The sequence below is a fragment of the Podarcis raffonei genome, chromosome 12, assembly GCF_027172205.1.
Source record: "Podarcis raffonei isolate rPodRaf1 chromosome 12, rPodRaf1.pri, whole genome shotgun sequence".
NCBI classification, from domain to species: Eukaryota; Metazoa; Chordata; class Lepidosauria; order Squamata; family Lacertidae; genus Podarcis; species Podarcis raffonei.
In genome coordinates, this window is record NC_070613.1 from 11,048,197 (window position 1) to 11,073,806 (window position 25,610).

General features: G+C 40.9%; 2 protein-coding genes across 12 annotated transcripts in view; one reads left to right on the forward strand and one right to left on the reverse strand.

The window, feature by feature from the left end:
- Window positions 1-2,840, forward strand: part of GALNT11 (polypeptide N-acetylgalactosaminyltransferase 11) — a 30,961-nt gene extending 28,121 nt beyond the window's left edge. The window contains exons 13-15 of one of the 3 annotated variants that reach the window (XR_008333017.1): window positions 802-900; window positions 1,386-1,476; window positions 2,794-2,840. The gene's annotated coding sequence lies outside the window, so the exon portion shown is untranslated. The remainder of the gene's footprint in view (window positions 1-801; window positions 901-1,385; window positions 1,477-2,793) is intronic. The other 2 variants (XR_008333016.1, XR_008333015.1) reach the window with 2 other exon arrangements.
- Window positions 1,483-25,610, reverse strand: part of KMT2C (lysine methyltransferase 2C) — a 144,541-nt gene continuing 120,413 nt past the window's right edge. For 6 of the 9 annotated variants that reach the window (XM_053410550.1, XM_053410544.1, XM_053410549.1 and 3 more), the window contains 18 exons: window positions 22,574-24,259; window positions 20,277-20,489; window positions 18,070-18,234; window positions 16,291-16,432; window positions 15,722-15,869; window positions 15,067-15,245; window positions 14,823-14,959; window positions 13,869-14,121; window positions 13,294-13,433; window positions 11,391-11,498; window positions 9,399-10,518; window positions 8,801-8,937; window positions 7,987-8,129; window positions 7,540-7,708; window positions 5,928-6,044; window positions 4,952-5,025; window positions 4,479-4,587; window positions 1,483-3,425 (listed from right to left, as the gene is read on the reverse strand). In XM_053410550.1, coding sequence (XP_053266525.1) covers window positions 3,333-3,425; window positions 4,479-4,587; window positions 4,952-5,025; window positions 5,928-6,044; window positions 7,540-7,708; window positions 7,987-8,129; window positions 8,801-8,937; window positions 9,399-10,518; window positions 11,391-11,498; window positions 13,294-13,433; window positions 13,869-14,121; window positions 14,823-14,959; window positions 15,067-15,245; window positions 15,722-15,869; window positions 16,291-16,432; window positions 18,070-18,234; window positions 20,277-20,489; window positions 22,574-24,259 — 5,133 coding nt within the window. In that variant the 3' untranslated portion in view covers window positions 1,483-3,332. The remainder of the gene's footprint in view (window positions 3,426-4,478; window positions 4,588-4,951; window positions 5,026-5,927; window positions 6,045-7,539; window positions 7,709-7,986; window positions 8,130-8,800; window positions 8,938-9,398; window positions 10,519-11,390; window positions 11,499-13,293; window positions 13,434-13,868; window positions 14,122-14,822; window positions 14,960-15,066; window positions 15,246-15,721; window positions 15,870-16,290; window positions 16,433-18,069; window positions 18,235-20,276; window positions 20,490-22,573; window positions 24,260-25,610) is intronic. The other 3 variants (XM_053410545.1, XM_053410547.1, XM_053410551.1) reach the window with 3 other exon arrangements.

A 25,610-nucleotide genomic window follows, 5' to 3' on the forward strand; every position in this document is an offset into this window, starting at 1 on the left:
TAACTGATCTGGAAAAAGAATATTCATTTTTAAACCAATCTCTGTATTTAATTTTAATTCATTAATTTTAACATGTTACAATGTTAACATTTTATGTCACAGCATTTAAAATAAGTCATTACAGATTTTGATGACTCTGGGCAGCATCCAGAATCATGAAGTGGAAATAGGTTTATACAGTGGGTCTCATGTCTTCTCCCTGCTTGCCCCCCTGACGATCTGGGAATCCTTAGGGAAGTATGGGAATGGGGGCTGCAGCAGTTGGGAACAATTACTGGAATTCAGGTAGGGGCTGACTTGCAATAGCAGAAGTGCCTTTCTGCTTGCAAATCTTCAGGTGCCACCATATGAAATTGGCATTTTAAGAGCAAGTATGGTACTTTTTCTGTTATAATCAGTTTCTGAGTGAAGAGGTCAACAGAAATGATTATGGTGCAAGATGTATGTATCTCAATACACTTGTGTGGACTTTTTAATTTCTTCCTCTGGATTGAAAGCATTAATTGCTGGTTTTTCCTTTATTTGTTCATTCAGCACTGGTTTAAAATGCAGTTGCATAATAAACTTGTGAAAATACTTCAGGGTTAACAATGTTTGAAACATTTTCTGTCTTTCTCTGAAATCGAGCAATATGCTTAAGACCTTGTCCAAAGGGGGTGGGGTGGGGGAGATCTGTACCTTATAAGGATTTCTTAAGTTTAATTTGCCGCAGAGTTAATTTTTACTGATTTGTGGACTGTATGCTGCTCAACATACAAATGGAATACCAGCTAGCGTGTGCCACCTGTCTTATTTTAACAGGTCGTCTAGTTAGGCCTGCATCCCCAGCACATAACACAGCACACTATGAACACTTCTGAGCATAGCCTGCACTTTCATTTTAGTGAAGCTAGCAGCTCTGTAAGTATGGGGAAAAAACCCCTTGTTAGGAAACAGTGGAGGGCAGTCCTCATGAAGTATATAATCCAACAAAACAATGGCTATCAGCTGCACTGTGTTCATACAGAAAGAAAGCTGGGGTGGAAGTTACAGCGCCAATTCAAGGAATTTGAATCTGTCCTAATATTTACTGTACCTTATTTTCAAAGAATTGAGCAGATTACATCCAGATGTGGAAGGCTATGATATCCAGAACAGAAAATTGGGTGGAGTTCTTGAGGTGGGCAGTGATTTAACTCTGCAGATCATTCAAAAGCCATATACTATAAATAGTCTGGGAAGCATTCAGATTATATGAACTAGCACTGTAGCTTTCTTCCAACTTTATCTGCTCAAGGCTATGTGCCTCTTAGCAATTAAATCATTGCTTTTGGTATTTTAGTTTGGAGTAAAGGTGATGGATTTATTTTAATATTATTATGGCTGCTTCTCTCTTTGAATGGCAGTGCAGTGCTGTACCAAATCTTGAGGCTCCTAAGAAAACCATCTAGGAACATTCTGGTAAAATAAGAAACATTTCCAAATGAAAATATAGAGGTAATATTTATAGATGTAAAATATTTTATTTGTAAATGCTGATCTTCTAAATCTGTTTCCACAAATTTCAAAGCCCATAACACTCTGTATACTTCAAAAATTCATTTTTTGCCAACATTAGATAACTATTATACAGAACAGAAAAAACCTGTAGGACAAATACTGGTAGGATGTTGGAATATTGTACAAGAGAAGAAAAATATTCGAGAAACAAATTTCATACAGCTATTTATCAAGAGAAAAATATATACAATTGATTTATTCTGTAAGATAAAAATACATCATGCCATATACATTACAAGTTCAGAACTGTAGCACTGAATATATCAACAGTTTTACAGTCCACTTTCGCTGTGCACACAAAAAACTTCATTTTTTTAATATTTAGACTGTGAAGTGTCAGTACCAGAATTTAAAGTACAAAATAAAAAAACTAACCTGCTTCAAAATGTTGATTAGGTTTCTACAAGCAAACACAAAGTGTTTTATTTTTTTTAAAGAAATGTAAACAAAACAATCCATACAAACACATTTTTTAAATTACATTTTCCAAAACCCTATTGCCAGAGTCCTGCAGCTGAAAGCACAATTACACCTAATTTTTTCTTTGTTTTTACTTTTAAAGAAGGCAGCTATTGTATTAGACTTACGCTCTCACTACACATTTCTATTTTCATTACATGATTTAGTGTAAGCTGAACAGTTCATGTAATCCCCACTATTTTTTTCTGGAAAAGAAAATCAATGTTCAGCTTCTATTTTGGGTGGTTTTAGCAGTTATTCACAGTTATCACAAATTCTAAGCACAAAAAACCTGATTTAAGAAATAGGGATGTAACAATATAATACAAATAAAATAAATCAGTCTAAATTTCCTCAGACATCTACAAAAGTCATAGTTGTAATATACATGCTCTCTACCAGTCTTAACGGTTACTTAAAAAAGTTATTAATAGAGCACAGTTGAGCCTGCTGTAAAGATTAAAAAAATAAAGTAAAACCTCTCTTTAAATTGAGATTTTGGTTATTCCATAACAATTGTAATGGCATTTTTAATACATGAGATCATATTGTAACATCCCTATCAAAGTTTTATAATAAGCACCCGAACTGCTGCAAAGTCTGGTAGCATTTGGTCAATTACTATTTTTTTATACTGTACTTTATTCCTCAAAATATTTACACTTTTGTACAAAGTAACAGGGTTTGTTAGTTCTGCAGGTAACAGCAGCAGCTTGGCTTCTAACTTTTCCTTTTAAAAATAGCTTCATTCACTTATTTCAATAATAAATACAAAAAGTTTCTCTTATTTTACAGAAATCAAAAACTACAATAAACTGACTCATGGAATCAAGTATTTTAAATGTATTTTAGTGCAAGTTATTTCCCTTAGCTCTATCCCTAAGGAAGTCGTTTCAGTACATTCCTTGTTCAGTGGTGTCTACTTTTATTTATTTATTTTTCTGTATTTAGAGGGCCTGCCCCTTTAATAAGTAAGGCTGTGGCCAGCACTTTGGACGTCTCCCTTTCGCTGGTGATTTCAGTCTACATTCATTGATGCCCCACTGCCCTTTTGCAGTTCAGCCATAGCTTCTCTGCCCAAGTTCAACGATTTCTCCTTATGAGTTCATAAAATCAAAAGTGCTGGACTGGTTTGGAGATCAGTTTCACCTCTGTGTGCCTCGGACATCAGGCAACAACTCCATATTCTGCCAGCTTGCTTCACACTGGTGTAGAATACAACTTTCAGAAGTGATTGCTTTCACACCCACCCACACCCACCCCATAAAAATCAAAAAAATCAAAATCACTTCTTCCTTGGGACAAGCAACCCCTGGAGACAGCAAGGAATGCATCTAGTTCATCCATTTTCGGCAGTTTACAGCTCCACAGTGACATGGAATCTTGTGCTGGTCATCTTCAAAATCAAACTTATAGTCATAACAGAGCTGAAAGAAAGGGACTGCCAGTTAGGTTTGGTGTTTGCAAAATCAAGAACAATTACTCACCTCATATATATATATATATATATAGAGAGAGAGAGAGAGAGAGAGAGAGAGAGAGATTATGGATGGAAGAATCAGCTTCTTGCAAGGTGAACTATGCCTAGGGTGCTAAAGTTCAGCCTCGTTGAATCAATATAGTGGCAAAAATGCCATATTCATCTGAGTAGCTGCCCAGAGTGGCTGGGGCAACCACTTCAGATGGGTAGGGTATAAATAATAAATTCTTCTTCTTCTATTCTTACCTTGAAATGGTGTTGCAGATTAAGGGTTGGTTTAGGAGATACCCCATTTCTGTAACCAGTCTAACCAGCTCATTGTGGCTGTTTTTATTTGCCAGAGTTCTTGCTACTGAAAATATAGTGCAGAATCAAATGTGCTGATTGAGGTGCAAGAATGTTCCCCGAGGTGTTTGGAAGCATACACCTGAAAAGCCTTTGTCTGTTGCTATCAAAGTAACTTTCCACGTTGGGGGCAAATACATCTCCACATGAAATGGTCTGCATGCTGCCCAAGAACTCTACAACACTGTTGTGTGCATTTGAATGGGCTCCAAAACAGTTACACCAGAATGAAATATTTTTTTCAGAAGTAGTTTTCCAATATCCTATTTAGTGTGACGTTTCAGCATACAAAGCAATGTTTTACATTCTGCACACTTCTATATGTGTACTTGCAGAAGTAAGCCCTGTTGAGTTCAATGAAAGTTACTCCCAGGTATGTGGGTAGAGGAAAGTGGTAAATGTTAAACAGCTTTACAGTATAAACAAACTTTAACAAGGCATTCTTCAGAATGGCTTCTAATAGATTGCCTAAAATGCTAAGCAGTGCATGGGAAAAAATACAAGGGGGTGAGACTGTCCAGTTGACGAGTCAACAGAAAATGAATAAATCATGGTACTTAAAAAAGCATTTTTGTAACTAGGAATTTTAGAAAGAAGAAATTGAGCATATTCTACAAATAAAGGTTTAAGCTACTAGAAGCTATGCAAATCCTACCTCTTCTCCCTTCTGGATTCTCCTGCTAGAGCTAATGATGATCTTATGTCCCCTTTCAAAGGTTACCACCTCAGCCACACAGTTTGGTGCACAGGAATGGTTAATATACCTACAAGGGGTGGGGTGGGGGGTGGGGAACAGGAGAAATCCAGGCACAAGTTTTAAAGTGTTGAGGAAGCAAACTGATTTTACTGTAAAATATATATACAACCTCTGATCTTTGCCCAGGAAAAAACAAAGTTCAAAAAGTGCTCTGTTGCTGGACATCTGCTTTGAGAGCACAAATCAAGGCTACAGTAAATTAATAAGGCAGCTTTAGTTTACTGGGAGTATGACAGTTGAATGCGCCAACTTAGAGAATAAAGGCAATTGCGGAAGAACACTTCCAGTAGAACTCCTCAGGATAGAGCCGGCAAAGAGAACATGGCTGGCATCCAAAAATGAGATCACCATTCCTCTCAAGAGCCACCCACCTTGCAGGACCTCCTGTCAATGTGGCATCAATGACATGGTCATTGTCAATGCGGAACATGTACACTCCGCGATTCTGCGAGGAGGGAAGCAGAGAGAAAATGCTGTCAGATCTGTACAAGAAGAGTCAATCATTCAAACAAAAGGAGTGACACACAGTTCAAAGTGTTTTTCAGATTCATGAGACAACCCATTGGCATACTATGCTAGTGGGAGACTCGTGTATATTTATACCCAACACAGAAACCAGAGCATGCTTACTAGTATTTTGTGACTAGATGTATTGAATAGAAAAGGCAACCTAGAAGATCCTTTAGAGACAGGCTCAGACATGGCCACAAACTAATAGTTTCAGTCAGTCTAAATCAGGCATGTCCAACTTCCAAGAGACTGCAATCTACTCAGACTATAAAAAAAGCTGGCAGTGATCTACCCATTGGATTGACCAAAGTTGTTGAACCTTTTTTAGGAAAGCAAAAGTTGTTGAGCTTTTTTTGGAGAGTGAAAGTTGTTGTGTTGAGTTTTTGGGGGGAGGGGGACGCCTAGTGATCGACCGGTAGATTGCAATTGAACTGTTGGACATGCCTGCTCTAAATGAATTCAGTCTCACACAATCCTATAGTCACTGGATGGTAGTGGGGACATGGATGTTGCTCTGAATGATTGGTGTGTATCATAGTCTCTGTGTTGCACAGATCTCTACATATATGGGCCCAGATCTCGGTTCATACATTTTTCACACACAATGTTTATGAAGCACAATGAACATCTGTTAATACTTTGAGCCATTTTTAAAAATTCTCCGGAAACACCAGGTGCTCCTGCTATCTGAAGACACAGTTCTGAGTGCTTCACATCCAAGCTGTAATACATGTCAGCATTCACAATGCTATAGCTGTTTGCTCTGGAGAAGAGCTCACACATTTTTGACTATCTTACATGAGTTCTTGAAACAGGTTAAGTTGCCTTATGTAATACCTGAGATTCATAAAGCTTCTCTTTCCTGTTGGCTACCTCATTGCGGATGATGGTTCCAATATATTCAATGACCATGGTGTGCTTTTCAATGTCTCTAGCAGCATATAAGCCCAGGCCCTACAAAGAATAGTAGATGCTTTAGTAATATCTCAGTACCAGAGTGCACAACCTAAACACTATGTTGGTGTAGTTTAGCATTAGGGTACAAGAACTGATGCTTTTTAGCAAACTTACAGTCAATCCTATACATGTTTACTCAGAAGTATGTCCCTCTGTGTTCAATGGAGATTACTCCCATTTAAGGGAGTAGCTCAAATCAGCAAGGAGAAAAATAACACTAACATAGCCCACCAGTACACAAGTGCTATTCAGACCTTAATGTAAATTTCATGTAGTCTTTTAGGCAAGTGGCTTATATGAGCCACAATAAATAAAATTAATAAAATACAAAATAAAATACAGGATCACAAATATATCACATATATAAAACAGCCCTGAAAAACAGCTGCATGTCCAGCAACAGGCAAGCATAATATGATTAATATCAGCTAAAACATTTAAACAATTTCAAATCAGTGGGACCATAACTTGAAATTAATGGGCTTTGGAAGGCCTGCAGTTGGGAAGGAGCCACTGGGATGAAGTTCCACGAGTGCAGGGCTAGCACCATAAAGGCCCTATTCTTTATGCCCACCAGTCTGATTGATCTTACAGGCACGCCTTACAGCAGGGTCTCCAGAGTAGATCTCTGGGCCCAGGCAAGTATGAAGGGCTCCTTTCTCCTTTAAAGATCAACACCAGTATATTAAATTTATTGATGTTATATATTTTACCAGCCATCTGGCCCACATTGATAGACACATTTTTCACCAACGGAAATGTTCTAGCAATCTTCAAAGGCAGCTCTATATGCAATAGCAAAGTCAGAATGTCACTAGTTCATGAGTAACAGAAGTCAGGTCCACTGTCTACATAATTGGGGCTCCTCTCTTGTGGAGCCAATCATCTACCAGCCAAGCAAGTTTAGACGCAGCCAAGATGAGCAAGGCAGACTACTCTGTCCACCCCCTTTGTGACCTAACAAACCCCAAACTCCCAAATTAACTAACACATCAACAGCAAATATGCAGATAGAAGGCCAGTAGTGGTGGTGATAGTATATTTTATAGACTGTCACATGTACAGCTTATCTGCATATTGGACAGATGTTTGTTCCCTTGAGACCAAGATGGCTGACTTGGAGAAACTATATTCCAAGCAGCACACATTTCCCCCGAAGATATTAGAAAACCGTCTGGATTCATCATCCTCTGGAAGCAAACCATTAGTGTTGACCCTCCACCACTGTGAAGGTTACAAGAAGCCTGAAGGTCAAATGTGATCAGCTAATGATCAGATCATGACAATGAAGCCATTACTAGCTCCTCTTCCCACAGAGAATTTCCCCCTAGCCCAGTACAGAACACCAAAGTATGCTATACCACTTACATTGAACCTGATTTTAATCTGAGCCGGACCATGGCTTCATATTGTTTTCATGGCTGATTGGAAGAGACAGTGGCAAAATTTTAAAAGACTGAATGCATTGCACAGCAAAGTTGTTGCAACTGACCTGAATACGTGAGCGTGCCAAATAGACGTTGGATTTCCATTCGGTCTTCATTTTTCGGTACTGAGAGGACTTTGAATGAACAAACTGTTTACTGTAAGGTGCATTCAGTTCTCCTGTAACTGTGCTCTGAAATGACTTTGAAGTGCTGGTGCTATTTAAGGTATGAGGCCTGCAGTAGTGGGTCATATAACAGAAGAGACAAAGAAGGAAAACTGAAGATCTCTCTGAATTTTATGACATTTAGAGGTTCTTGTTTTTTAAAAAACAAACTCAAAGACAGACAGACATTCAAAGCCAGCTAGCAGAGACAACAAAGCAGCTCCCCTGGCTCAGACATGCACATACACAGCCAACAACAACAGGGTTTGTAAGCAGCACACAGAAGCACAGGTATCCTACGCAGCCTATAAACCCTGGGCTGTACTATGTGAATTTAAAAGAAAATACCTTAACACAAACCTCTTGACATGGCTGCTCATTTTTGGCTCAGAGCGGGCGCAGCCTGTGGGGTTGATGGCAAGAGGAAGTTCCATGAGGGGGTTTCGGCCATACCGGAAGGTGTAATGTTCACAAGCCTCAACCCCAGGAAGCTGTAAACACACCAAGGAGTCACATGTCAATGCAGTTGCAGAACAGCCAAAGAAATGTTCTCTGATTCAGGAATAGGTTTAGGAATTAGAACAGCACACACAGAGAGAGACAGCACTCAGTGAAGTGCTTTACAAAACTGCCTTCTTTTTCCTTCTTGCTTTTCTTTAAGAGCACAGATCCACAAACCGATTGTACAAACCCAACCCTGCCTTTTCTATCCTAGCCTGCAATGCTCAATAAGCCCTTGGGTGCTTTGCCCACTCACATAGTATCTACTAATGCATACTTCTACCTGCAAAACCTGCTGCCATAAGTGTTGAAGAGAAGAGAAAGAGGTGGGGTGGGCGGGCGGGCAGGCAGGCAATTACAATACCCCACACCAAACCATTGTTTCCTGTTTCTAAACCTCTGAAAGTGAGCCTATAACCCTGGCCAAAAGGCCTGCTTCAGGGCTTTCCACTGACTAAATTTTAATGCTAGTTATGGCACAGCATTCTATACCAGAACCATTTCTTCCTTCAGACTCTATGACAACTTTTCAATAGGTAAGAGCCTGGACACATGTTACACGCATTGCATAAAAAAAGTGCTGTGTCTAAGACAGACAATGATTTACTACTAAAGAGTAACAAGCCAAGAACTGGCCTAGTACAGCCGCATGACCTCTTACCGATTCAGCAATCCTAGCCACTGCAGAGACAGTCAAACCAAAAAGGTCTTCACCCTTTAGATATGCAGGGAATAGCTGCAGCATTTCAGAACTCCTCCTTACTGAAGCAACAGGCTCTAGGATTTTATCCCAAACACCTGCATAGGATAAAAATTACAGTGAATCACAAAATAAATGCAAGAGAAAAAACAAATCACCACAATAAACTTGTTTAAAGTCATATCTACTTTGGATGTAACACTAGGATTGGTCTAAAATACTAAGGGGCAGATTGTGTTCTTAGGATTATACTGCTCCCAATATGAATTCTTTACATCAATATCACTTCTGCATGGAAAACCATGTATACTTTGTATATTGACTGTCCTATATGATGAACACAGCACACACACATGGCAAAATAGCATGGAGATCATCACATACAATACTGACATTGGTACTCACCCTTTGCTACAAAGAAGTCATTTGTGCATTGGCGAGTTAGCAATGCAATAGGCCTAATGGCTTCCAGTAACCAGTCAGAAATATCAAATGAACATAAACAATGAAATGCACATCTAGCAGTTAGGCCAAAGACTTTCACAAGATTCCGTGTTACCTTTAGGGGTTGAGTCAGTAAGAACCAGGTCTTCATGGCCTTGCTCAATGATCCTGATCACAAAGAGGGGAAGACCATCCTTCTCTTCAATGGAACACAGGTAGCGACATCTGCGGTTGGCATAGCGTGTGCTCCAATACAACCGGCTGGCCTCGTAACCCACAGGGTAGAGCACCTTTGAAGAATGGAAGGCCTGCATCTGGTGTGGCAGCAGCTGGCCAATCGTGTGGAAGATGAGGCTCCCCACCCGGAAGGTGTGCTCGCGATCCCCCCGTTGGACTATGCTGGCAATTTGTCGGACTTCATCCCGCTGGACGTATACCCGCCTGAAGACTGCAAAATAGCTGAGTTCTTGCTCGTGAGCGCCCTTTGGTTTGTGCATAGGGCAAAGCATAGTTTTGTCTTTAAAAAACATGCATTGTGCTTTAATGGCGCAGGTAAAGTGATAAATATTGGTGCACCTTAACCTGTGACAGCCGCTGGTGGCGCCCATTTTGTGACAGAACATGCATTTCATCTGCAAGCCCCTTCGCAGGGCGAGCTCCACATTGATTAAGGCACCAGCTTGTGTCTCATAGACCTCAGTAGACCAAAGAGCACAGTTCAAGTGGACCCAAACATCTAAGTCAAGGTTTAGAAGTCTTGCTGGTCCATCTGTCAGCCCATCTCCCTCCTCATGACAGAAACAACACTTTCGGTAGTCCTTCGGCACTGGGTCAGGTTTAATGGTTGTGCCCAGCTTTTTGAGGAATTCATCTATCTCCTCATCACAAGGAGGTTTGAATGTTCCTTTAGGAATCACAATCTGTATGTTCCACTTTTTCCACTTCATTCCTTTCCATTTCTTACTTACTGGTCGACAGTCATCCAGACCATTCGGTATAGTTCTCAGGCGGGGTTTTAGCTTCACGGTTACCTTAAGCTCATCTGGTTTTGGCTCGACTCTGGCTGCTTCAAAAGCAGGAGGGAAGGTGATAAGGGGCGAGGAAGGCGGAGAAATCTTTTCCTGTAGCTGAGGCAGGCAGTGCACATCTAACGTAGAGATGTTGTTGTTATACTGATGGAACACTTTGGGGGCTGCCTCCTTCAATGGAAACTGTGGCAAGGTAGGAATTGATTCCTGAGAAATAATAAAGCAATTAAATATGGAATCAAGGAAAACATGTTTGGTCAATATTATTTCAAAGTCAGATGCCTATGATGTATTATGGTAGTTACGAATGCATGAACCAGCAGCATCCTATTTTACTTGCAGAGGAAACCTTATTATCTTCCTGGTACTGTGTCTTCCCAGGCAGTGTGGTAGACCAGTAACACTAATAATAACAGTAAATGCTTAGAAGACATGTGCTAGGAATTTATAAGCTTGAGGCTGATTTACTTGCAGGTAAGTATGCCGGATTGATGTTTGCAATGATATACTTCTCCACTTACAAGCAAATTTATTCATGGGCAGGCACGTCAGATTGCAATTTTTAAGCAGAAAGTTTTAACAGAACAAAGTTACCTAGGATTCCTGAATCAAAGTTAGTGAGTTATTGATACTCCAGGGAGACAACCTGAAAATGATATCATAAAACACCACCCAAGATAAGATTCTGATGGTACCAAATATTCTGAATGTATCATGGGACGTATCATGCATATGTATGTCACTGAATGATGGCTAGAATGCACTGGGAATATCTGCTGCATGCATTACCTGCTGCTTCAAATGATGCCAGCACAGGAAAAACACTTAATAGATTGTACCCTCTATTGCAACAAAACTGAATTTTTTGGGACAGGTACTGATTTAATCTTCTAGAGTTAACTGAGATGAAAGCTACTCTTCATTTACACTAGAGATGGATCTTGCAAACATTTTTTTTTAAAAAAATCAGAATACAGTATTTCATCTAGCTTCAGAATTTTGAAAGAAACTGAATCACTGTATATATTTCAATTAATATTTATTGTATATTTTATTAATGCAGCAGCACTGGGAATTACCTTGCTTTCTGAGCTTTTTGCTTGCATGGATGCTGAATAAAGAACAAAGCAGTTGTTGCTACAGAAGACAATGTCTTTCTCCATTCTTTCAGACTTCTCTCTAGAATCCTGGAAATAATAAGCCAAAGAGCGTAAACATGAACTTCAGGGAATTTCATTTTTTGTACATTTAGTAAATTAGAAAAACCAAGCTGCCCATTACTTGTAGAAACCTTTTCTTATGTTAATACAAGATCTTGGAGAACAAATCCTATTCAGAATGAACTAGGAAAAGCATTCACTTATGTTGCTAGTAATGTCAATGTGTTTATAACTCAAGACTTTGCTAATTACATAAATGTGAGTTGATGAAATACCATATTTTTCTGTGTACAAGACACCCCCCATGAATAAGACGACCCCTATTTTTTTAACCCAAAATTTTAAAAATCAGTATTTTAAACAACAAACAAAACAACTTTCTTTCAAAAAAAATTTAAAAAATAAGGAAATTGTCCAGTAGCACCATAGAGACCAACTAAGTTTGTTCTGGGTATAAGCTTTCATGTGCATGCACACTTCTTTAGATACTTTCTTTCAGTTAGAGTGACAGGGGGAGCTTTTTTGGGGAGATCACCTTCAAACCCAGACAAAAAGTGTGCAGGATCAAAATGAGCTGGCATGTAGAAGGGAGGTGGCCAGTCTGTTGCCGTCAAGCTCTTTGCAGCCTAAGCGAAAACCTGCCCAATCCTGCTTTGCCTGGATACTGTGGCAGCAGCAATGCCCAGGTTCCAGGATCAGAGCCGCTGGAGCTGGGAGTGGATCCAGGGGCTCTCACATGCCGGCCACCTCTCCGTGGACTAGGCAAGGTGAAGCAGGCGGGAGCCAGAACCTGAGGAGCCGCCTGCTCCCCTCCCCAAATAACAACTTCAGCACACTGATGACATCACCAAACTTTGGAACTTTGGCAGAGAAGGTTGGGCAAGTTTTGGAAAGCGGGGGGGGGGGGGGCAGCAGAGCAGAGTCTTCCGCGCAAGGTGATGAGGTGTCCTCTTCAGCATTGAACTAGAGGAGCTTCTACAGGATGCCTTATGAAGCTTAGGCTCCATGCATCAGGCTCACTCCCGGCAGAGGGGGAAAGAGTGCCTTTGAGCATGCCTTTTTCCGCCATGTCACTTGACAGCAGCCAAGCTCCCCCCCCCCAATTCACATTCCGTTTATAAGACATCCCCCAAATTTTGACTGGGGGGGGAAATCAGGTAAAAACATCGTCTTACACACAGAAAAATATGGTACATTTGTTTCTTGATGTAAAAAATAGTTCACAGTGCACCTCAGAATGTTAATTTAAGACACACAGCCCTTTCACTATGCACTATTTATAGCAAGAAATGCTGACATGTTGATTTGTAGTTACATACTAAAACTACCATTATTTTACATATGATTTTGATTGTACAAAACTACTTGATAGTGAAAGTAATTTCAAGGAAAGATAAATTGGCTGGTGGTGCTAGTATGGAGGCATGCAGACTTCTGAAATTTCTACTTTGAAGCACTCTGGTATTTATTCACAGGCTAGAGAATCCCTAGGGATCTTTATTTTTATAGAACTGTTGAAACAGCAGAAATAAAATGAGAGCAAGATTTTTTAAAATTATGAACTCTCTTCTCCTGCAACTGATAAAACCTTATTACTCTGGAATGGCTTTTTGAGTTATTTCTAACTTGCCAGAGACCACTTGTTAATGAAAGAGAAATCTCTACTGAATTCTACCAACCTCCAAAATGCAGAACAGTAATAATTAAATAGTTGTACAATGTCAAGTATATGAACTGTAGGAATCAACCTGACCCCCTCTTTTTGTAGTTTAACCTTATAAAGCAAAAAACAATAATAGACAAACGGGTATCACAGTAGTACCTGTTTCAGGAAAGGTAGATCACTGAAGGATTTCCGTACTCCACTGCCCAGAACTACGACTTTACAATGAGAGCACCACTGTGACCTCAACCCTGAACCATCTGCAACATGTGGACTGTGTGCCTTATAGCCTGCCAAGACTTAACAAGAACACCAACAAGTTACAAAGTGTCATTCTGAATAGAGCATATGCATTACTTCATGGGCGTGCGTGTTCCTCCAAATAATTTATCCTGATTTCATTTTTAAAGCACAATTTCCCTACAACTGTTGCATAGCAACACACCTTCCACCACTGCGGACCTACTTTGCCCTTCCCCTTCATACCACCCTATTCTTTTTACAGTGCTTCTATTTACACATTTAATGTGACAAAATATCTGCCGCTGGACAACATTCCACAAGTATGGGTTTTGCCTAGTCACTCTCACCAGAACATGATTCGTATTACTGAGGAGACAGAAAAATGAAGCACAGTGTCATTTTCTCACCTTGGATTAAACTCTTCATTGCCACGTTTTCTCAAAAAACAACTACAATTAACAAAACAAAAAAAATGATATATCCTTACTCACCGTTACCACTTGGGGGAAATGGCATATTATGTTGTTTGAGTCCGTAAGGCCCTGTTAGTCCAGGAGACCCTACAGTGCCTGCCTGAGGACCGTGAAGTAACAAGTGCTGCCTGTACTCAAAGGCTACATTTGCTCTGTGAGAGTTCATAATTCCCAGAGAGGATGAGACATCTGGTGCACTGCTCACTTCATAACTGTTTGGAATTCTGACATGCAGAAGATTGGAAAATGCAGCCACCACACTGCCAATATTCTAGAGTGGGAAAAGGAAAAAAGACAAGTGCATAGCATCTTTTCTCTTCATCACATACTTAAAAGAGGACTGCACTGAAATGGAGCAGTGCATGTTTTGCAGAACAACCTCCCCCCTCCCCTGAATGCTCTCGTCCAGTTTTGGGGTGGGAGGGATGTAAAACAGGTCACACATTTGCACACACTCCAAATGGCAGACTGAGGACAATGCTTCCTGGGCTCACTTCTGTACAGCTTAATGACAGTAAATTTGACTGATTGCCTGATGACGTAACATCAACACACTAGCTACGTGATCCCTGATTGGCTGGGATTACATTAGTAAGAAGCCCTTGTTTTCTTTTTTTTTAAGAAGGCACCTAAGCTGCTATTATTATTATTATTATTATTATTATTATTATTATTATTATTATTATTAAATCAAGGAAAGCAGCTGCTTCAAAGAGCATGTGATAAAACAAGGAAATTGGGAATTTGTGAACCCAGCCCTCCGCAATCTAAATAAATGTCTTTTTCTTCGAAAAACTGTTTGTGGGAAGTATTTTGGTGCAGATTTACAATTTAAAGAAATGGCACTGAAACTAATAACCAGAGTTTACAACAACTGTTGTACTGCAACACAAATAAAATAGCCATAACGTCTGCAGGACATGGGGCACAACATTGTCACAGATACATGCAGCTCACTGGAACTTTCCTTACCTCTGCAGCTGTGGGATGTAAAGTAATTGCTATGGATACAAGGCCAGATTTTGGACCATTTTGAGAAGGACCAAGCTGAGAGCCAAAGAAGCCAGAACCAGGCTCTGTTTTGATATAATTCCTTTTTTCTTCTGAACCTTCAGTTAAAGGGAGAGATACAAAATTAAATATGCATGGAACTGAGGCACATGAACATGCCGGTGGGGAAATTAGTAGAAACACCAAGAAAATATTTTGGCAATACCTTTTCCAGTACTGGCAGGTAGAATTGGAATGATGGGGGATGGAACAGGTTCGGGCATCTCTTCCTTTACTGCTGACAGATCAGGGTATCTACTTATTTCCATGCCCATTACACTCTCGGGAGAGGAGGAAGGAACAAAGCTGTCAGGAGTGTCTCTGTCATCACAGGGATCCTGAACCCTGAGAGGGAAAATAATTGGAAATGTTTTTCACATATAGATGTGTAAAGTGGAAATGGGTATGTTTAGCCTGGTAAAGAGGAGACTGAGAGGAGATATGATAGGCATCTTCAAATATTTTAAGGACTGTCACATGGAGGGTGGAGCAAGCTTCTTGTTTTCTCCTGCACCCATCCAATGGATCCAAAAGTTACAAGGAAGGATATTCCGACTAAACCTCAGTAAGAACGCTCTGACAGTAAGAGCTGTTTGACAGTGGAATGGACTCCCTAGGAAGGTGGAGGACTCTCCATTGTTTGAAGTTTTTAAGCAGAGGTTGGATGACCATCTGCCATGTATGATCCAATTTACCTGAATTCAATAGGACTTACTTCTCAGTAACATGGTTATTTAGAGTTTAGCAGCATCATGGAGCACCTAAGATAACAGATACCCAACACAAAGCTAAAAATAAAAATAATTAGAGAAAATATCTACCTCAGCTCTTCATGATTGTTATGAGGTGGGGTTGGAAGAGAAGCAGGAACATCCACACTTTTAGGACCCTGAGCCATGGCTCTGGCTAACAGATCATCCTGTGGTCTGAAAGGCAGCTGAAACTGCTTCGGTCCCAGAGCTTTGGTAACTGAAATGCAGCAAGAACAGACAAAACAAATGACCCAAATATTCAGTGACCTATAAAAGGGGGCGGGGAATCAAAAAATGGATCCTAACTTCAACCTATACTTCTTTTGTTTTACATTTAATTAGACTTTCAGTCAGTAGCTGAAGTTGTGAAAATCTGCAGCATTCTCATACAAATGAAAGGATGAGTGAAGCTCATGCCCACTTTATGAGGACCAACAATATAGCTATCTATACTGGCCATGTATACATTATGTAAGCACAGAATATGCACAGAATGTTCATCAAAGTTGTTCCTATAAATTTTGTGAGAAATGATAACAAAAAGTCAAAACATTTCAAATCTGAAAAAAGTAAGTAAATGGTTTTCAGACAATCTGAAAACTGAAAATGTATACTCTGGCATACATGTGAAAACTTACCATCATGCCCTCCAAGCATTCCAGCCTTTGTAGCAAGTTCTTCAGTGGTTGCAAATCCATTTACCAGTTTTTGGCAAGTCACAGGTGGAGGTGTAGGAGGGAGGGAGGCCGGAGGAGTGGGAGGGTTACTCAAGTTATTCTGCTGCAAAAGAGGAAATAATTTAAAGTTACCTTTCAGCAAGTTTATCTGGTACGTGATAAGTTATGTATCTTACGTACAAAAGGTCCAACAGAATGCACATAATTTTTATTTTACAACTGCACATACATAATGCACCTGTTTATCTACCAGTCACACTGGCTTGGTTCAGATGCAACACAAAACCTGGTTTGGTGCTATGAGAATGAATCTGGAAGGATAATATACTCAGAATAAGAAGTCAGTTGCTGGGTTTGGGGGTAAACCATAAAGCTATGGTTACTATTATATCGAAGCATTTGACCTGCAAACCAGGACTGCAAGCTTTGATCAACTTCGATTTTGCATGGCAAATGCAAGCCACAATTTGCAGGTCATGTTTGGAGTTATGCCTGAACTGAGGTGGCTGGCTTGGTTCACATATCATACTAAGCTGAACCACGGCTCAGCATAAACACATGTGTGTGGGTTCTGGACAAGATGATTGGCTGGGGAGGAACAAAAAAAAAAACCTCATTCTGTTGCAGCACTGCAATGAGCTAAGCCATGGCTTGGCCTTAGCCTGTCATCTGCAGCTGGGCATGTGGTTTACAAGCAGTAAGCAAGATTTGCTCCATGGTTTATGGCTCATGGTTTGTTCAGGAGAACTTAACCACAAGCCTGGGTTTGGATGACACACTAAGTAAAACCAGGCCTTAGTTCAGTGCAGGACAGCAGAACAACAGAAGGACCAGTGGGGAGCAAAGCAACCACAATCCCCTCTATGGGAGCCCACATGCTCATCTGTTTGTGCTAAGCTGATCCACCATAGCCAAGGAGATCCTCTCATCAGTCACCACCTATCTAAAGGCTTCCTCAAACTTGGCCCTCCAGATGTTTTGAGACTACAATTCCCATCATCCCTGATCACTGGTTCTGCTAGCTAGGGATCATGGGAGTTGTAGGCCAAAAACATTTGGAGGGCTGAGTTTGAAGAAGCCTGTGGTAGAGCATCTGCTTTACATTTCAATTTATGGCATCTCCTCTCTGGGAACGTCCCCTTTCTGAAACCCTGGAGCACCATTGCCACTCAGTGTATACAGTGCTGAGTTAGATGGACCAATGGCAGTTTTCTGTCTCTAATAAATGGAGTGATACATACGAGAAAGGAAGGACAAACACTATCCTTCAAATTAAGCAGTCCTTTATGACTTCAAATTATTTTGTGTTTGCATTGCACTGGGAATTTTGTTTAAAAAGTAACTTTAAAGGTTAGGATTACAACTTTCACAACTGCATCAGTTTGAAAAGATAGTTATAGAATAAAAAAAAATCACAGTGTGAGTAATGGGTCACATCCAATGCTGTGGTTCCACTATGGCAGTAGACTTCCACTTGTGCATCAGAACTGCACCCCCCCCCCCGTGTCTGCCAGTGTGGGAGGGGAAGTCCCGTTGCACAAGCAGAATTCTGCTTTAAATATGCCTCACCACTTTCCAGTGAAGAAGAACAATAATAAAGCTGGCAATGAGAGAACAAGAAAAATGAAATCTTTTAAAATCCAGCATGTCTCATATAACACCATGGTATAACTACTGCTGGATCCCAATGTTTTGTTTCGTATAGAACATTTGGAGAATCTATGTAGAAAAAAAATACACCTTGTAGATTAGCTGAGAATAGTAATCTGATACCCCGTCAAGCGTTGCACTACCAAAGCTTCCCAAAAGGCGATTTCCACTATTCAGATGGCCACTGCCATAAGGAAGAAAGTGGGCAAAACTCACTCCAATTATCGGCTCCATTAGAGGCAGCAAAGAGAGTTGCTGTAGGAAAAGATGAGTAGTAATTATTTTTCACTAGCAATATGCAACAATGAACTGTAAATTTCCACTCAATTACACTAAGATGACTGTAACCATTAGAAGCCCAAGGTTTTTTAAAAACTCATTTACTGAACACTAGCCTTGAGGTTAGTCCTTCAAGTACTTTACATAAAGGACTTCAGACAGAATCACAGAAATGTAGAGTTGGAAGGAACTCAAAGGTCACCTAGTCCAACTTCCTGCAATGCAGGAATCACAGCTAAAGGAATCCCTGATAGACTGCCATCCAACCTCTATTTAAAAACCTCCAATGAAGGAGAGTCCATCACCTTCCGTGGTAGTCTGTTCCATAGTTGAACAGAGTTCTTCCTAATGCTTAGTCAGAATCTCTTTTATTGTAATTTTAATAATAATTTATTTATACCCCACCCATCTGGCTGCGTTTCCCCAGCCACTCTGGGTGGCACCCAACCGAATATTAAAAACACAGTACAGCATTAAACATTAAAAACTTCTCTAAACTGAAGGGCTGCCTTCAGATGTCTTTTAAAAGTAAGATAGCTGCTTATTGCCTTGACATCTGATGGGAGGGCGTTCCACAGGGCAGGCGCCACTACCGAGAAGGCCCTCTTCCTGGTTCCCTGTAACTTGGCTTCTCGCAGTGAGGGAACTGCCAGAAGGCCCTCGGCACTGGACCTCAGTGTCTGGGTTGAACGATGGGGGTGGAGACGCTCCTTCAGGTATACAGGACCGAGGCCATTTAGGGCTTTAAAGGTCAGCACCGACACTTTGAATTGTGCTCGGAAACGTACTGGGAGCCAATGCAGATCTCTCAGGAATGGTGTTATATGGTCGCGGCGGCCACTCCCAATCACCAGTATGGCTGCCGCATTCTGGATTAATTGCAGTTTCTGAGTCACCTTCAAAGGTAGCGCCACATAGAGTGCATTGCAGTAGTCAAAGCATTGATTTGTCTCCTACCCTTCAAAGGAGAAGAAAACAAGCTTGCTCCACCTTCCCTGTGACAGCCCTTCTGATATTTGAAGATGACTATCATATCTCCTTTTAGTCTCCTCCAAGCTAAACATACCCAACTCCTTCAACTGTTCATCATAAGGCTTGGTTCCCAGACCCTTGATAATTTTGGTTGTCCTGCACACATTCCAGATTGTCAATATCCTTCTTAAATTGTGGTGCCCAGAACTGGGGGGCTGACCAAGGCAGAATAGAGTGGTGCTACTACCTCCCTTGATCTAGACACTATACTTCTGAATTGCTTTAGCTTTTTTGCTGCTGCATCACACTGCTGACTCAGGTTAAGGTATGGAATTGCATCCCTTCATGCACTCTACCTGTGAGGTAAGCAGGCTTTACCAATACATTTTTGCTCGCAGACTTTGCTCTCAAATAAAATAAACTAACACCATCAGGACAGTGGCTCTCCAACCGTGGAGCACTGCAACTGTTTCCCAACCTTCTATCTTAATGATAAATGAACACCACACACATTGTTTTAAAAGCTTATTGTGTACAATTAAAAAAAAAGACATTTTCATGATGATTTGGAAAGTTGCAATAGTTCTGCCTCTTCTGTCTCACCTCCAAGCCTTATTATTTTTACCTACCTTCCAACAGACACTTTCTTCATCTTTTATGCATTAGCCCTATGCCTTTACCAAGCGTCTTTCACTTTGCCATTTCTCAGTCTCCTTGCTTTCTTCTCCATGATCCTGGCTGCATTCTTTCATCAACACTCCCTAAGCAATCCCTAAAACACTGACATTATGTTGCAGGGGGCAACAAGTCAAATATGTCAGCACCATCATGCATCACAATAAAACTAGATGTGGATTGTAGGCAAATATTAAGTGCACTTAAAAATGTAAATACATGTATTTCTAGGTTATCAACTACTGTGAATAAACAAGCATACTAAAAAAACCCCTAAACATTATGGTGCTGGATGTGACCACCTTGCTCAGTATAGTCAGTGACATAATATATCTTCAGTCTTTTAAGTTCTTTACCCCTTCAGTGCTCACCTGTTTTAACTGCATAAATGTTTCAGTGTTAGGATAAATAGCATGCTTTTCCTCTTCCTCTTTTTTTCTCTTCTTAGATCGAGGTGCTGCCTTCTCACCCGCCCTCTGAGTTCGTTTATTTCGTTGTTTTTTCATTTCATGTCCTAAATCTGCTCTCTGAAGCTGGCTGTTACCACATCCAAATGTACCCTGCAATGGATTCCCTAATGATTGCTTATGGGGGGCGGGAGGGAAATGATAAAGATATATCAGTTCAAATCACTTAGTTGAACATTTTGTTTTGTATTTGTAAAAAGCAACATATAATGCTACTATACATTTGGCATTACTTTATTAGTTTATTATCTATAACAAGCAAGACACCCACCAAATGGTAAGAACACGACTATGAAAATGAGCATGGAGGCAAGTGAATCTTTGCTCCCCTGTTCCAAGGAGGTTTTGCCAATCCGTGTCTCTAAAATCCCAAGCTTTCACCATATCTTTAAAACTGTCTGCTAATTCACCTGCCCCTTTCCCTTATGCTTTGTCACCTCAGCTACTCCCTTTAAACACTGCCTTCCTTCCTCATTTCCTGGGCCCCAAGCTGATATTGCTACACCTTTCATTACTTTAGCTCCTGCTTACTCTAAGGCGACTTTCCAAACCAGCTGCTTTTTTCTGCCTCCATATATCTTTGCTATCTCCTCAGCACTCTTTAATCAGGCACCCAGCCTGCTTCCCTTCAGCCTTCAAGAAGGGGTCTGATATGAGGAAAGGGAGAGGACTGGTCTATTGGATGCCAATGTCGCACAATCACTTAAATCTGCATACTCATATAGCCTTGCTGTAGCTCTGGTTACAGTAGTTCCTAGCAGGAATACTGGGGGGGGGGGGGTCTTTGTCCTGAAACATAGCTTATCAATTCCAGATCTCCCTTTCCTTTTGGCAATACCCATCCTACCCTGGATCTTAAAAAAGCAGTATAGGTTTGAATGCTTTTTTGTTACTGCCCAAATTTAAATGATAAATATATGGAAAACATGCAGAAATCATAACTCTTTGAGGTACAGACACCCCCTCACTTTTGGAAAAAGCTAAACAACAATAAAAAAGAAAGCACTACAATTACCAGTGACTAATGATTTTAGGAGGGTGAAGAGAAACAGAAGTTTAGAAGTATATAATTGCACCCATGCTAGAGAAGTGCCACCCCTTCCATGTGACTCCTTCCTGCCCTAGTATTTTTGTTAGCATGTTGTTTTGCTTAACAATGTCCAGAGTCTCTTGACAGGCTACAATAATGACAAAGCATACACACCTAATGAAATCAGAACTCCAGCATTCTACAGTAATATTTCACAGACACAAATAAGCTCTCTGATCTTAGATTCCAATAATGTCAAACCAAGAATCACTGTCATTAAAAATTATAGCTTTTAAGTTCGAATACAAAAGCCATTTTAAAATTATCAGTATAATTTATTTACATACAAACAGAGTGCTAATGGCAGCAAAACCTTCCAAGCACTGGTTTTATCCGGTTTTCAAGAATATTGTGCAATTATCAGTTCACAACAGCAGGTTTCCCTCTGGGAGGCACAAGAGTTTATGAATGTACAAGAGTGACTCCCTAGAAGATATGTTAGCTATGAATTACTAAATTGGCTGACAAAATATATTATTCAGTGTTCAGCATGACTATAGTTATTCTTTCTAAGGTGCAGAATATCTTCATCAATGAATATCACTAGTTTATTACTGTGCTGAAACTAACTTATTTTGAGTAAGTGTGTGACACAAGTGCTAAAAAAACCTTAAAATCAAAAATACAAGAACTTTTGCCGTTCCTTATCTAATATAAACAAATGGCTGCTTTATGATAGTATCTGTTCAGGGACCATAATCCAGCACGTCAAAGGAAAACTGAGGTTTATAATTTTCCATACAATCTTAAGCTTCTCCTCACATCTAAACTGGATATTCACTAAAACAGTTGCTTGCGAGTAGCTCTGTATATTTGTCACGTGTAAAGGCTGGGATGCTGCAACTATGTATTCAAAGGCTGTGGAGTTTGCCTTTGAATCATGCTTCTCCATTTCCTGCTTTACTTGATGACCTCTAGAGGAGGTGAAAGCCCATATACAGAACATTGTGAAGGAGGAACATGTTCAACCAGTACTGCCTTTGTTTTTTTTAAGGGCATATCCTTAGCAGCTGGGCTATTTTAAATTTACAATAAATTTACAATAAATACACAATGGTGCATCATTTCCAATACCCTCTAAGTTTGGATGTTAATAATAAAAATTGGTTACCATGCTGCCTTCCATCGGATCCCGTTTCCCCACGAATTTGCTCTCCTTAGCACTTTCTTCTGACTGTAAGCTGCTTTCTGCTTTCTGCTTGAAAAGAGAGGCAGATTTTTTGTTCTTAAGCAAGTGTTTGAGGAGTTCATTCCCTGATTCCCCTTTTGCTGCTGGAATGCTGTCAGGTTGTGCCTGATTCTGCAAAGAAGGGGAAGGCTGCACAGTAGCTTTCTCCTCTTCCACTTTAATGCCATTTTCATTCTCCATCTTAGGCTCAGCCTCACTAGGGCATTGATCAGTGCTTGTCTTTTCCTGATTAATTTCCTGAATGCTCATAGAAGCCTCTGTCTTGTCCTTGTCTGTCTCCTGGTTCATGCCTGGCTGCTCAGGCAATATGTTTTGTGGCAAATCAGTCCTGGAGAGCTGACTTTTCAATTCTAAGGAAGACTGACTCTCAGCAACATCTGGGGGTGATGAGCCTGGCAGCTCCTCTGCCTCCGATTCTCCTGGATGCCGTGGAAGTTCACCAGGCGTGCTAACTGTTGGGGTGGAGACAGCGTCTGAAACAACTGGAGTTGGGGGTGCAGTTATATCTGAATGTGGGGTTGATGGGGTATTTACTGACTCCGCATCATCCTCTTTCTTCTTCTTTCTGGTTCTTTTCTTTTTGCCCTTCTCCTCTGGAATGATATCAGAATACAACTGGATGAGAGACTGACTTGTTCCAGGAAAGTTTGTTCCATGGGGCATGGCGTCCTGACCACAGGGGGGACCACTGCCAGTTCCAGGAGAAACTCCAGGCAGGCCAGTGGCAAACTGAGGCCGAACCTGGTACTGTGAAAAGCTTCCACATGGCTGCTTCACAGAATGGAAAGGGGGACTTCCGTCTGGAAGTGGGGGAGGATCGGGAACAAAGGGGGAAGATCCCACTGGCTGCCGCTCACTACACTGCGGAAAGCTGGAAGGAGGTGGGGAGTTTAGAGGTCCTTGCTGCATAATGGGTCCCATCTGCTGCTGTTGATGCTGTGGAGATTGCTGAAGAGGCCGTGGAGGCCGCATAAAATCACAAGGTAGGTCTGAATTGAAGAACGGTATTTGAGGCAAAGAAGTTCTGGCATTTAATTCTGAGCCCATTGTACTGTGCTGTTCCATTTCCATTTTCTGCTGCAGAGCTCTCTGCCGATCCACCTCCTGCATAAGCTGAATCCGTTGCCTTTCCTGCTGCTCTCGCAAACGCTCCTTTCGCTCACGCTCTTGAAAGCTTTCACTAAATGGGTTGTTGTCATCGAACTCTACACGGGGTGGTGGCCCTGACTGTACATTTGAGCTAGGAGCTGGCACAGAAGTGGGAGTAACAGGATTCACCGGCAACTGTGCCATTGGTGGCTGCATCCTTGGTACATTGTGTGGGATGTGTGCTGAAGCAGCACTGGGCGGCGGTTGCCATCCAGGCAAACTTAGCATTCTGGGTGGATTGGGTTGTCCAGGAACAGCTATGGCATGCTGTTGATGCTGAAGCTGTTGAGATACCATTGGGAAACTCTGCTGACCCACTGCTGGTGGAGATCCTCCTGTGACCATTGCAGGCTGAGCAGGCATACCTGGCACCATTGCATGGGGTCCCATTCCACATTGTTGCTGTTTAATCCGATATTCTTCAATGAGTTCTGCATGCTCTTTCTGTTGCTTTCGTATCTACAATGTAAGCATGTTATTAAGTGATGTCCCATAAAAGTACATTTTCTGTTTCTTAAGCTGGAGACTTCTGTGAAAAAACAAACCTTAATACATATACACAATGAAAAAATATTTAAGAAAATACTGGGTATAACATTTTACAAACTTTCTTTAATATTTTTTTTAATTAGTTATCTGATATTCATTTCTGTGATATATAAATGCACTCTTTTTCCTTATATTGTCTACATTTGAGCTGCAAAGAAAAGAATGACTGGCGCACCTGAAGGGTAGATTTCTTTCAGCTTAGCAGGGTTGGTATGTTGGATTATGGCTCTACCTAACATACCATCCCTGCTAGCTGAAGGAAAACAGAACAACTGTCCCGCCTGAAGTATAGATTTCCTGTGGCTTAGAAGGGATGGTATGTTAGGTGGAGCCATAACCCAACATACAAGCCCTGCTAACCAAGAGGAAATATAGATTAATATGCTTTTCTCTATACCCATGTATTCACCTTTGCCTACTATCAACGGAGGCTAACACTTCATGCCCATGATAAAGTGAACTCTAGTCCATGAAACCTTATGCCACAATAAATTTGATTGACTTTAACTCTGTTAATTTGGTATGCATTATACTATATTACATTGATGTAGCTCCACTCCCCCTGCCCCCAGCTCATGGGCAACTAGAAAATCAGGGTCCCAAAATGAGTAGGAGTCTCCACAAGTAAAGGAGGCTTCACTGCTAAAGATAGTTACCCTTGAACATATGGAGGGCAATGGAGATGGGGGACAGAGTTATTGTGTTTATTCATGCTCTCCCTACTGTGTGTGGTTATTTAAGCCCCATTACGAACACCTAAAGTGGGTTCAAGAAAACCCCTGAACTGCAGACCTGACTCTTCAGAAAGAGTGAAACTCCATTCATAGCCAGTTAAAAACCACCATTCGGATCAATGTACCATCTTAGCTGGATTATGTTTCAGCTTGTTTGCCATTCCAGAACTGCCTGCAGACACCTGTTCAGGATTTCTACCACCTCCCTGGTAGTAAATGGGAAAGCAAGGTAAAGCTGTATGCTATGCTTTTCTCTATACCCATGTATTCATATTTACCTCTTTACACTCATCCCAAACCTCTGGATAACATCTCTCACTGACTCCATGTGAATGTTAAAAGCACAGGGAAACAGAAGTCTTTCAGCAGCACCTGCTGGATCCACCTCTCCAGAAAAGGCCCAATCCACCATATCTTCAAGTTCATTCCAGAGAGCCTACCAGAAGAGTACTATAGATGATGGTGTCAAATGTTGCTGAGAGGTCCAGGAGAAACAACATGGTTGCATTTGTTCTGTCTGCTCTGTG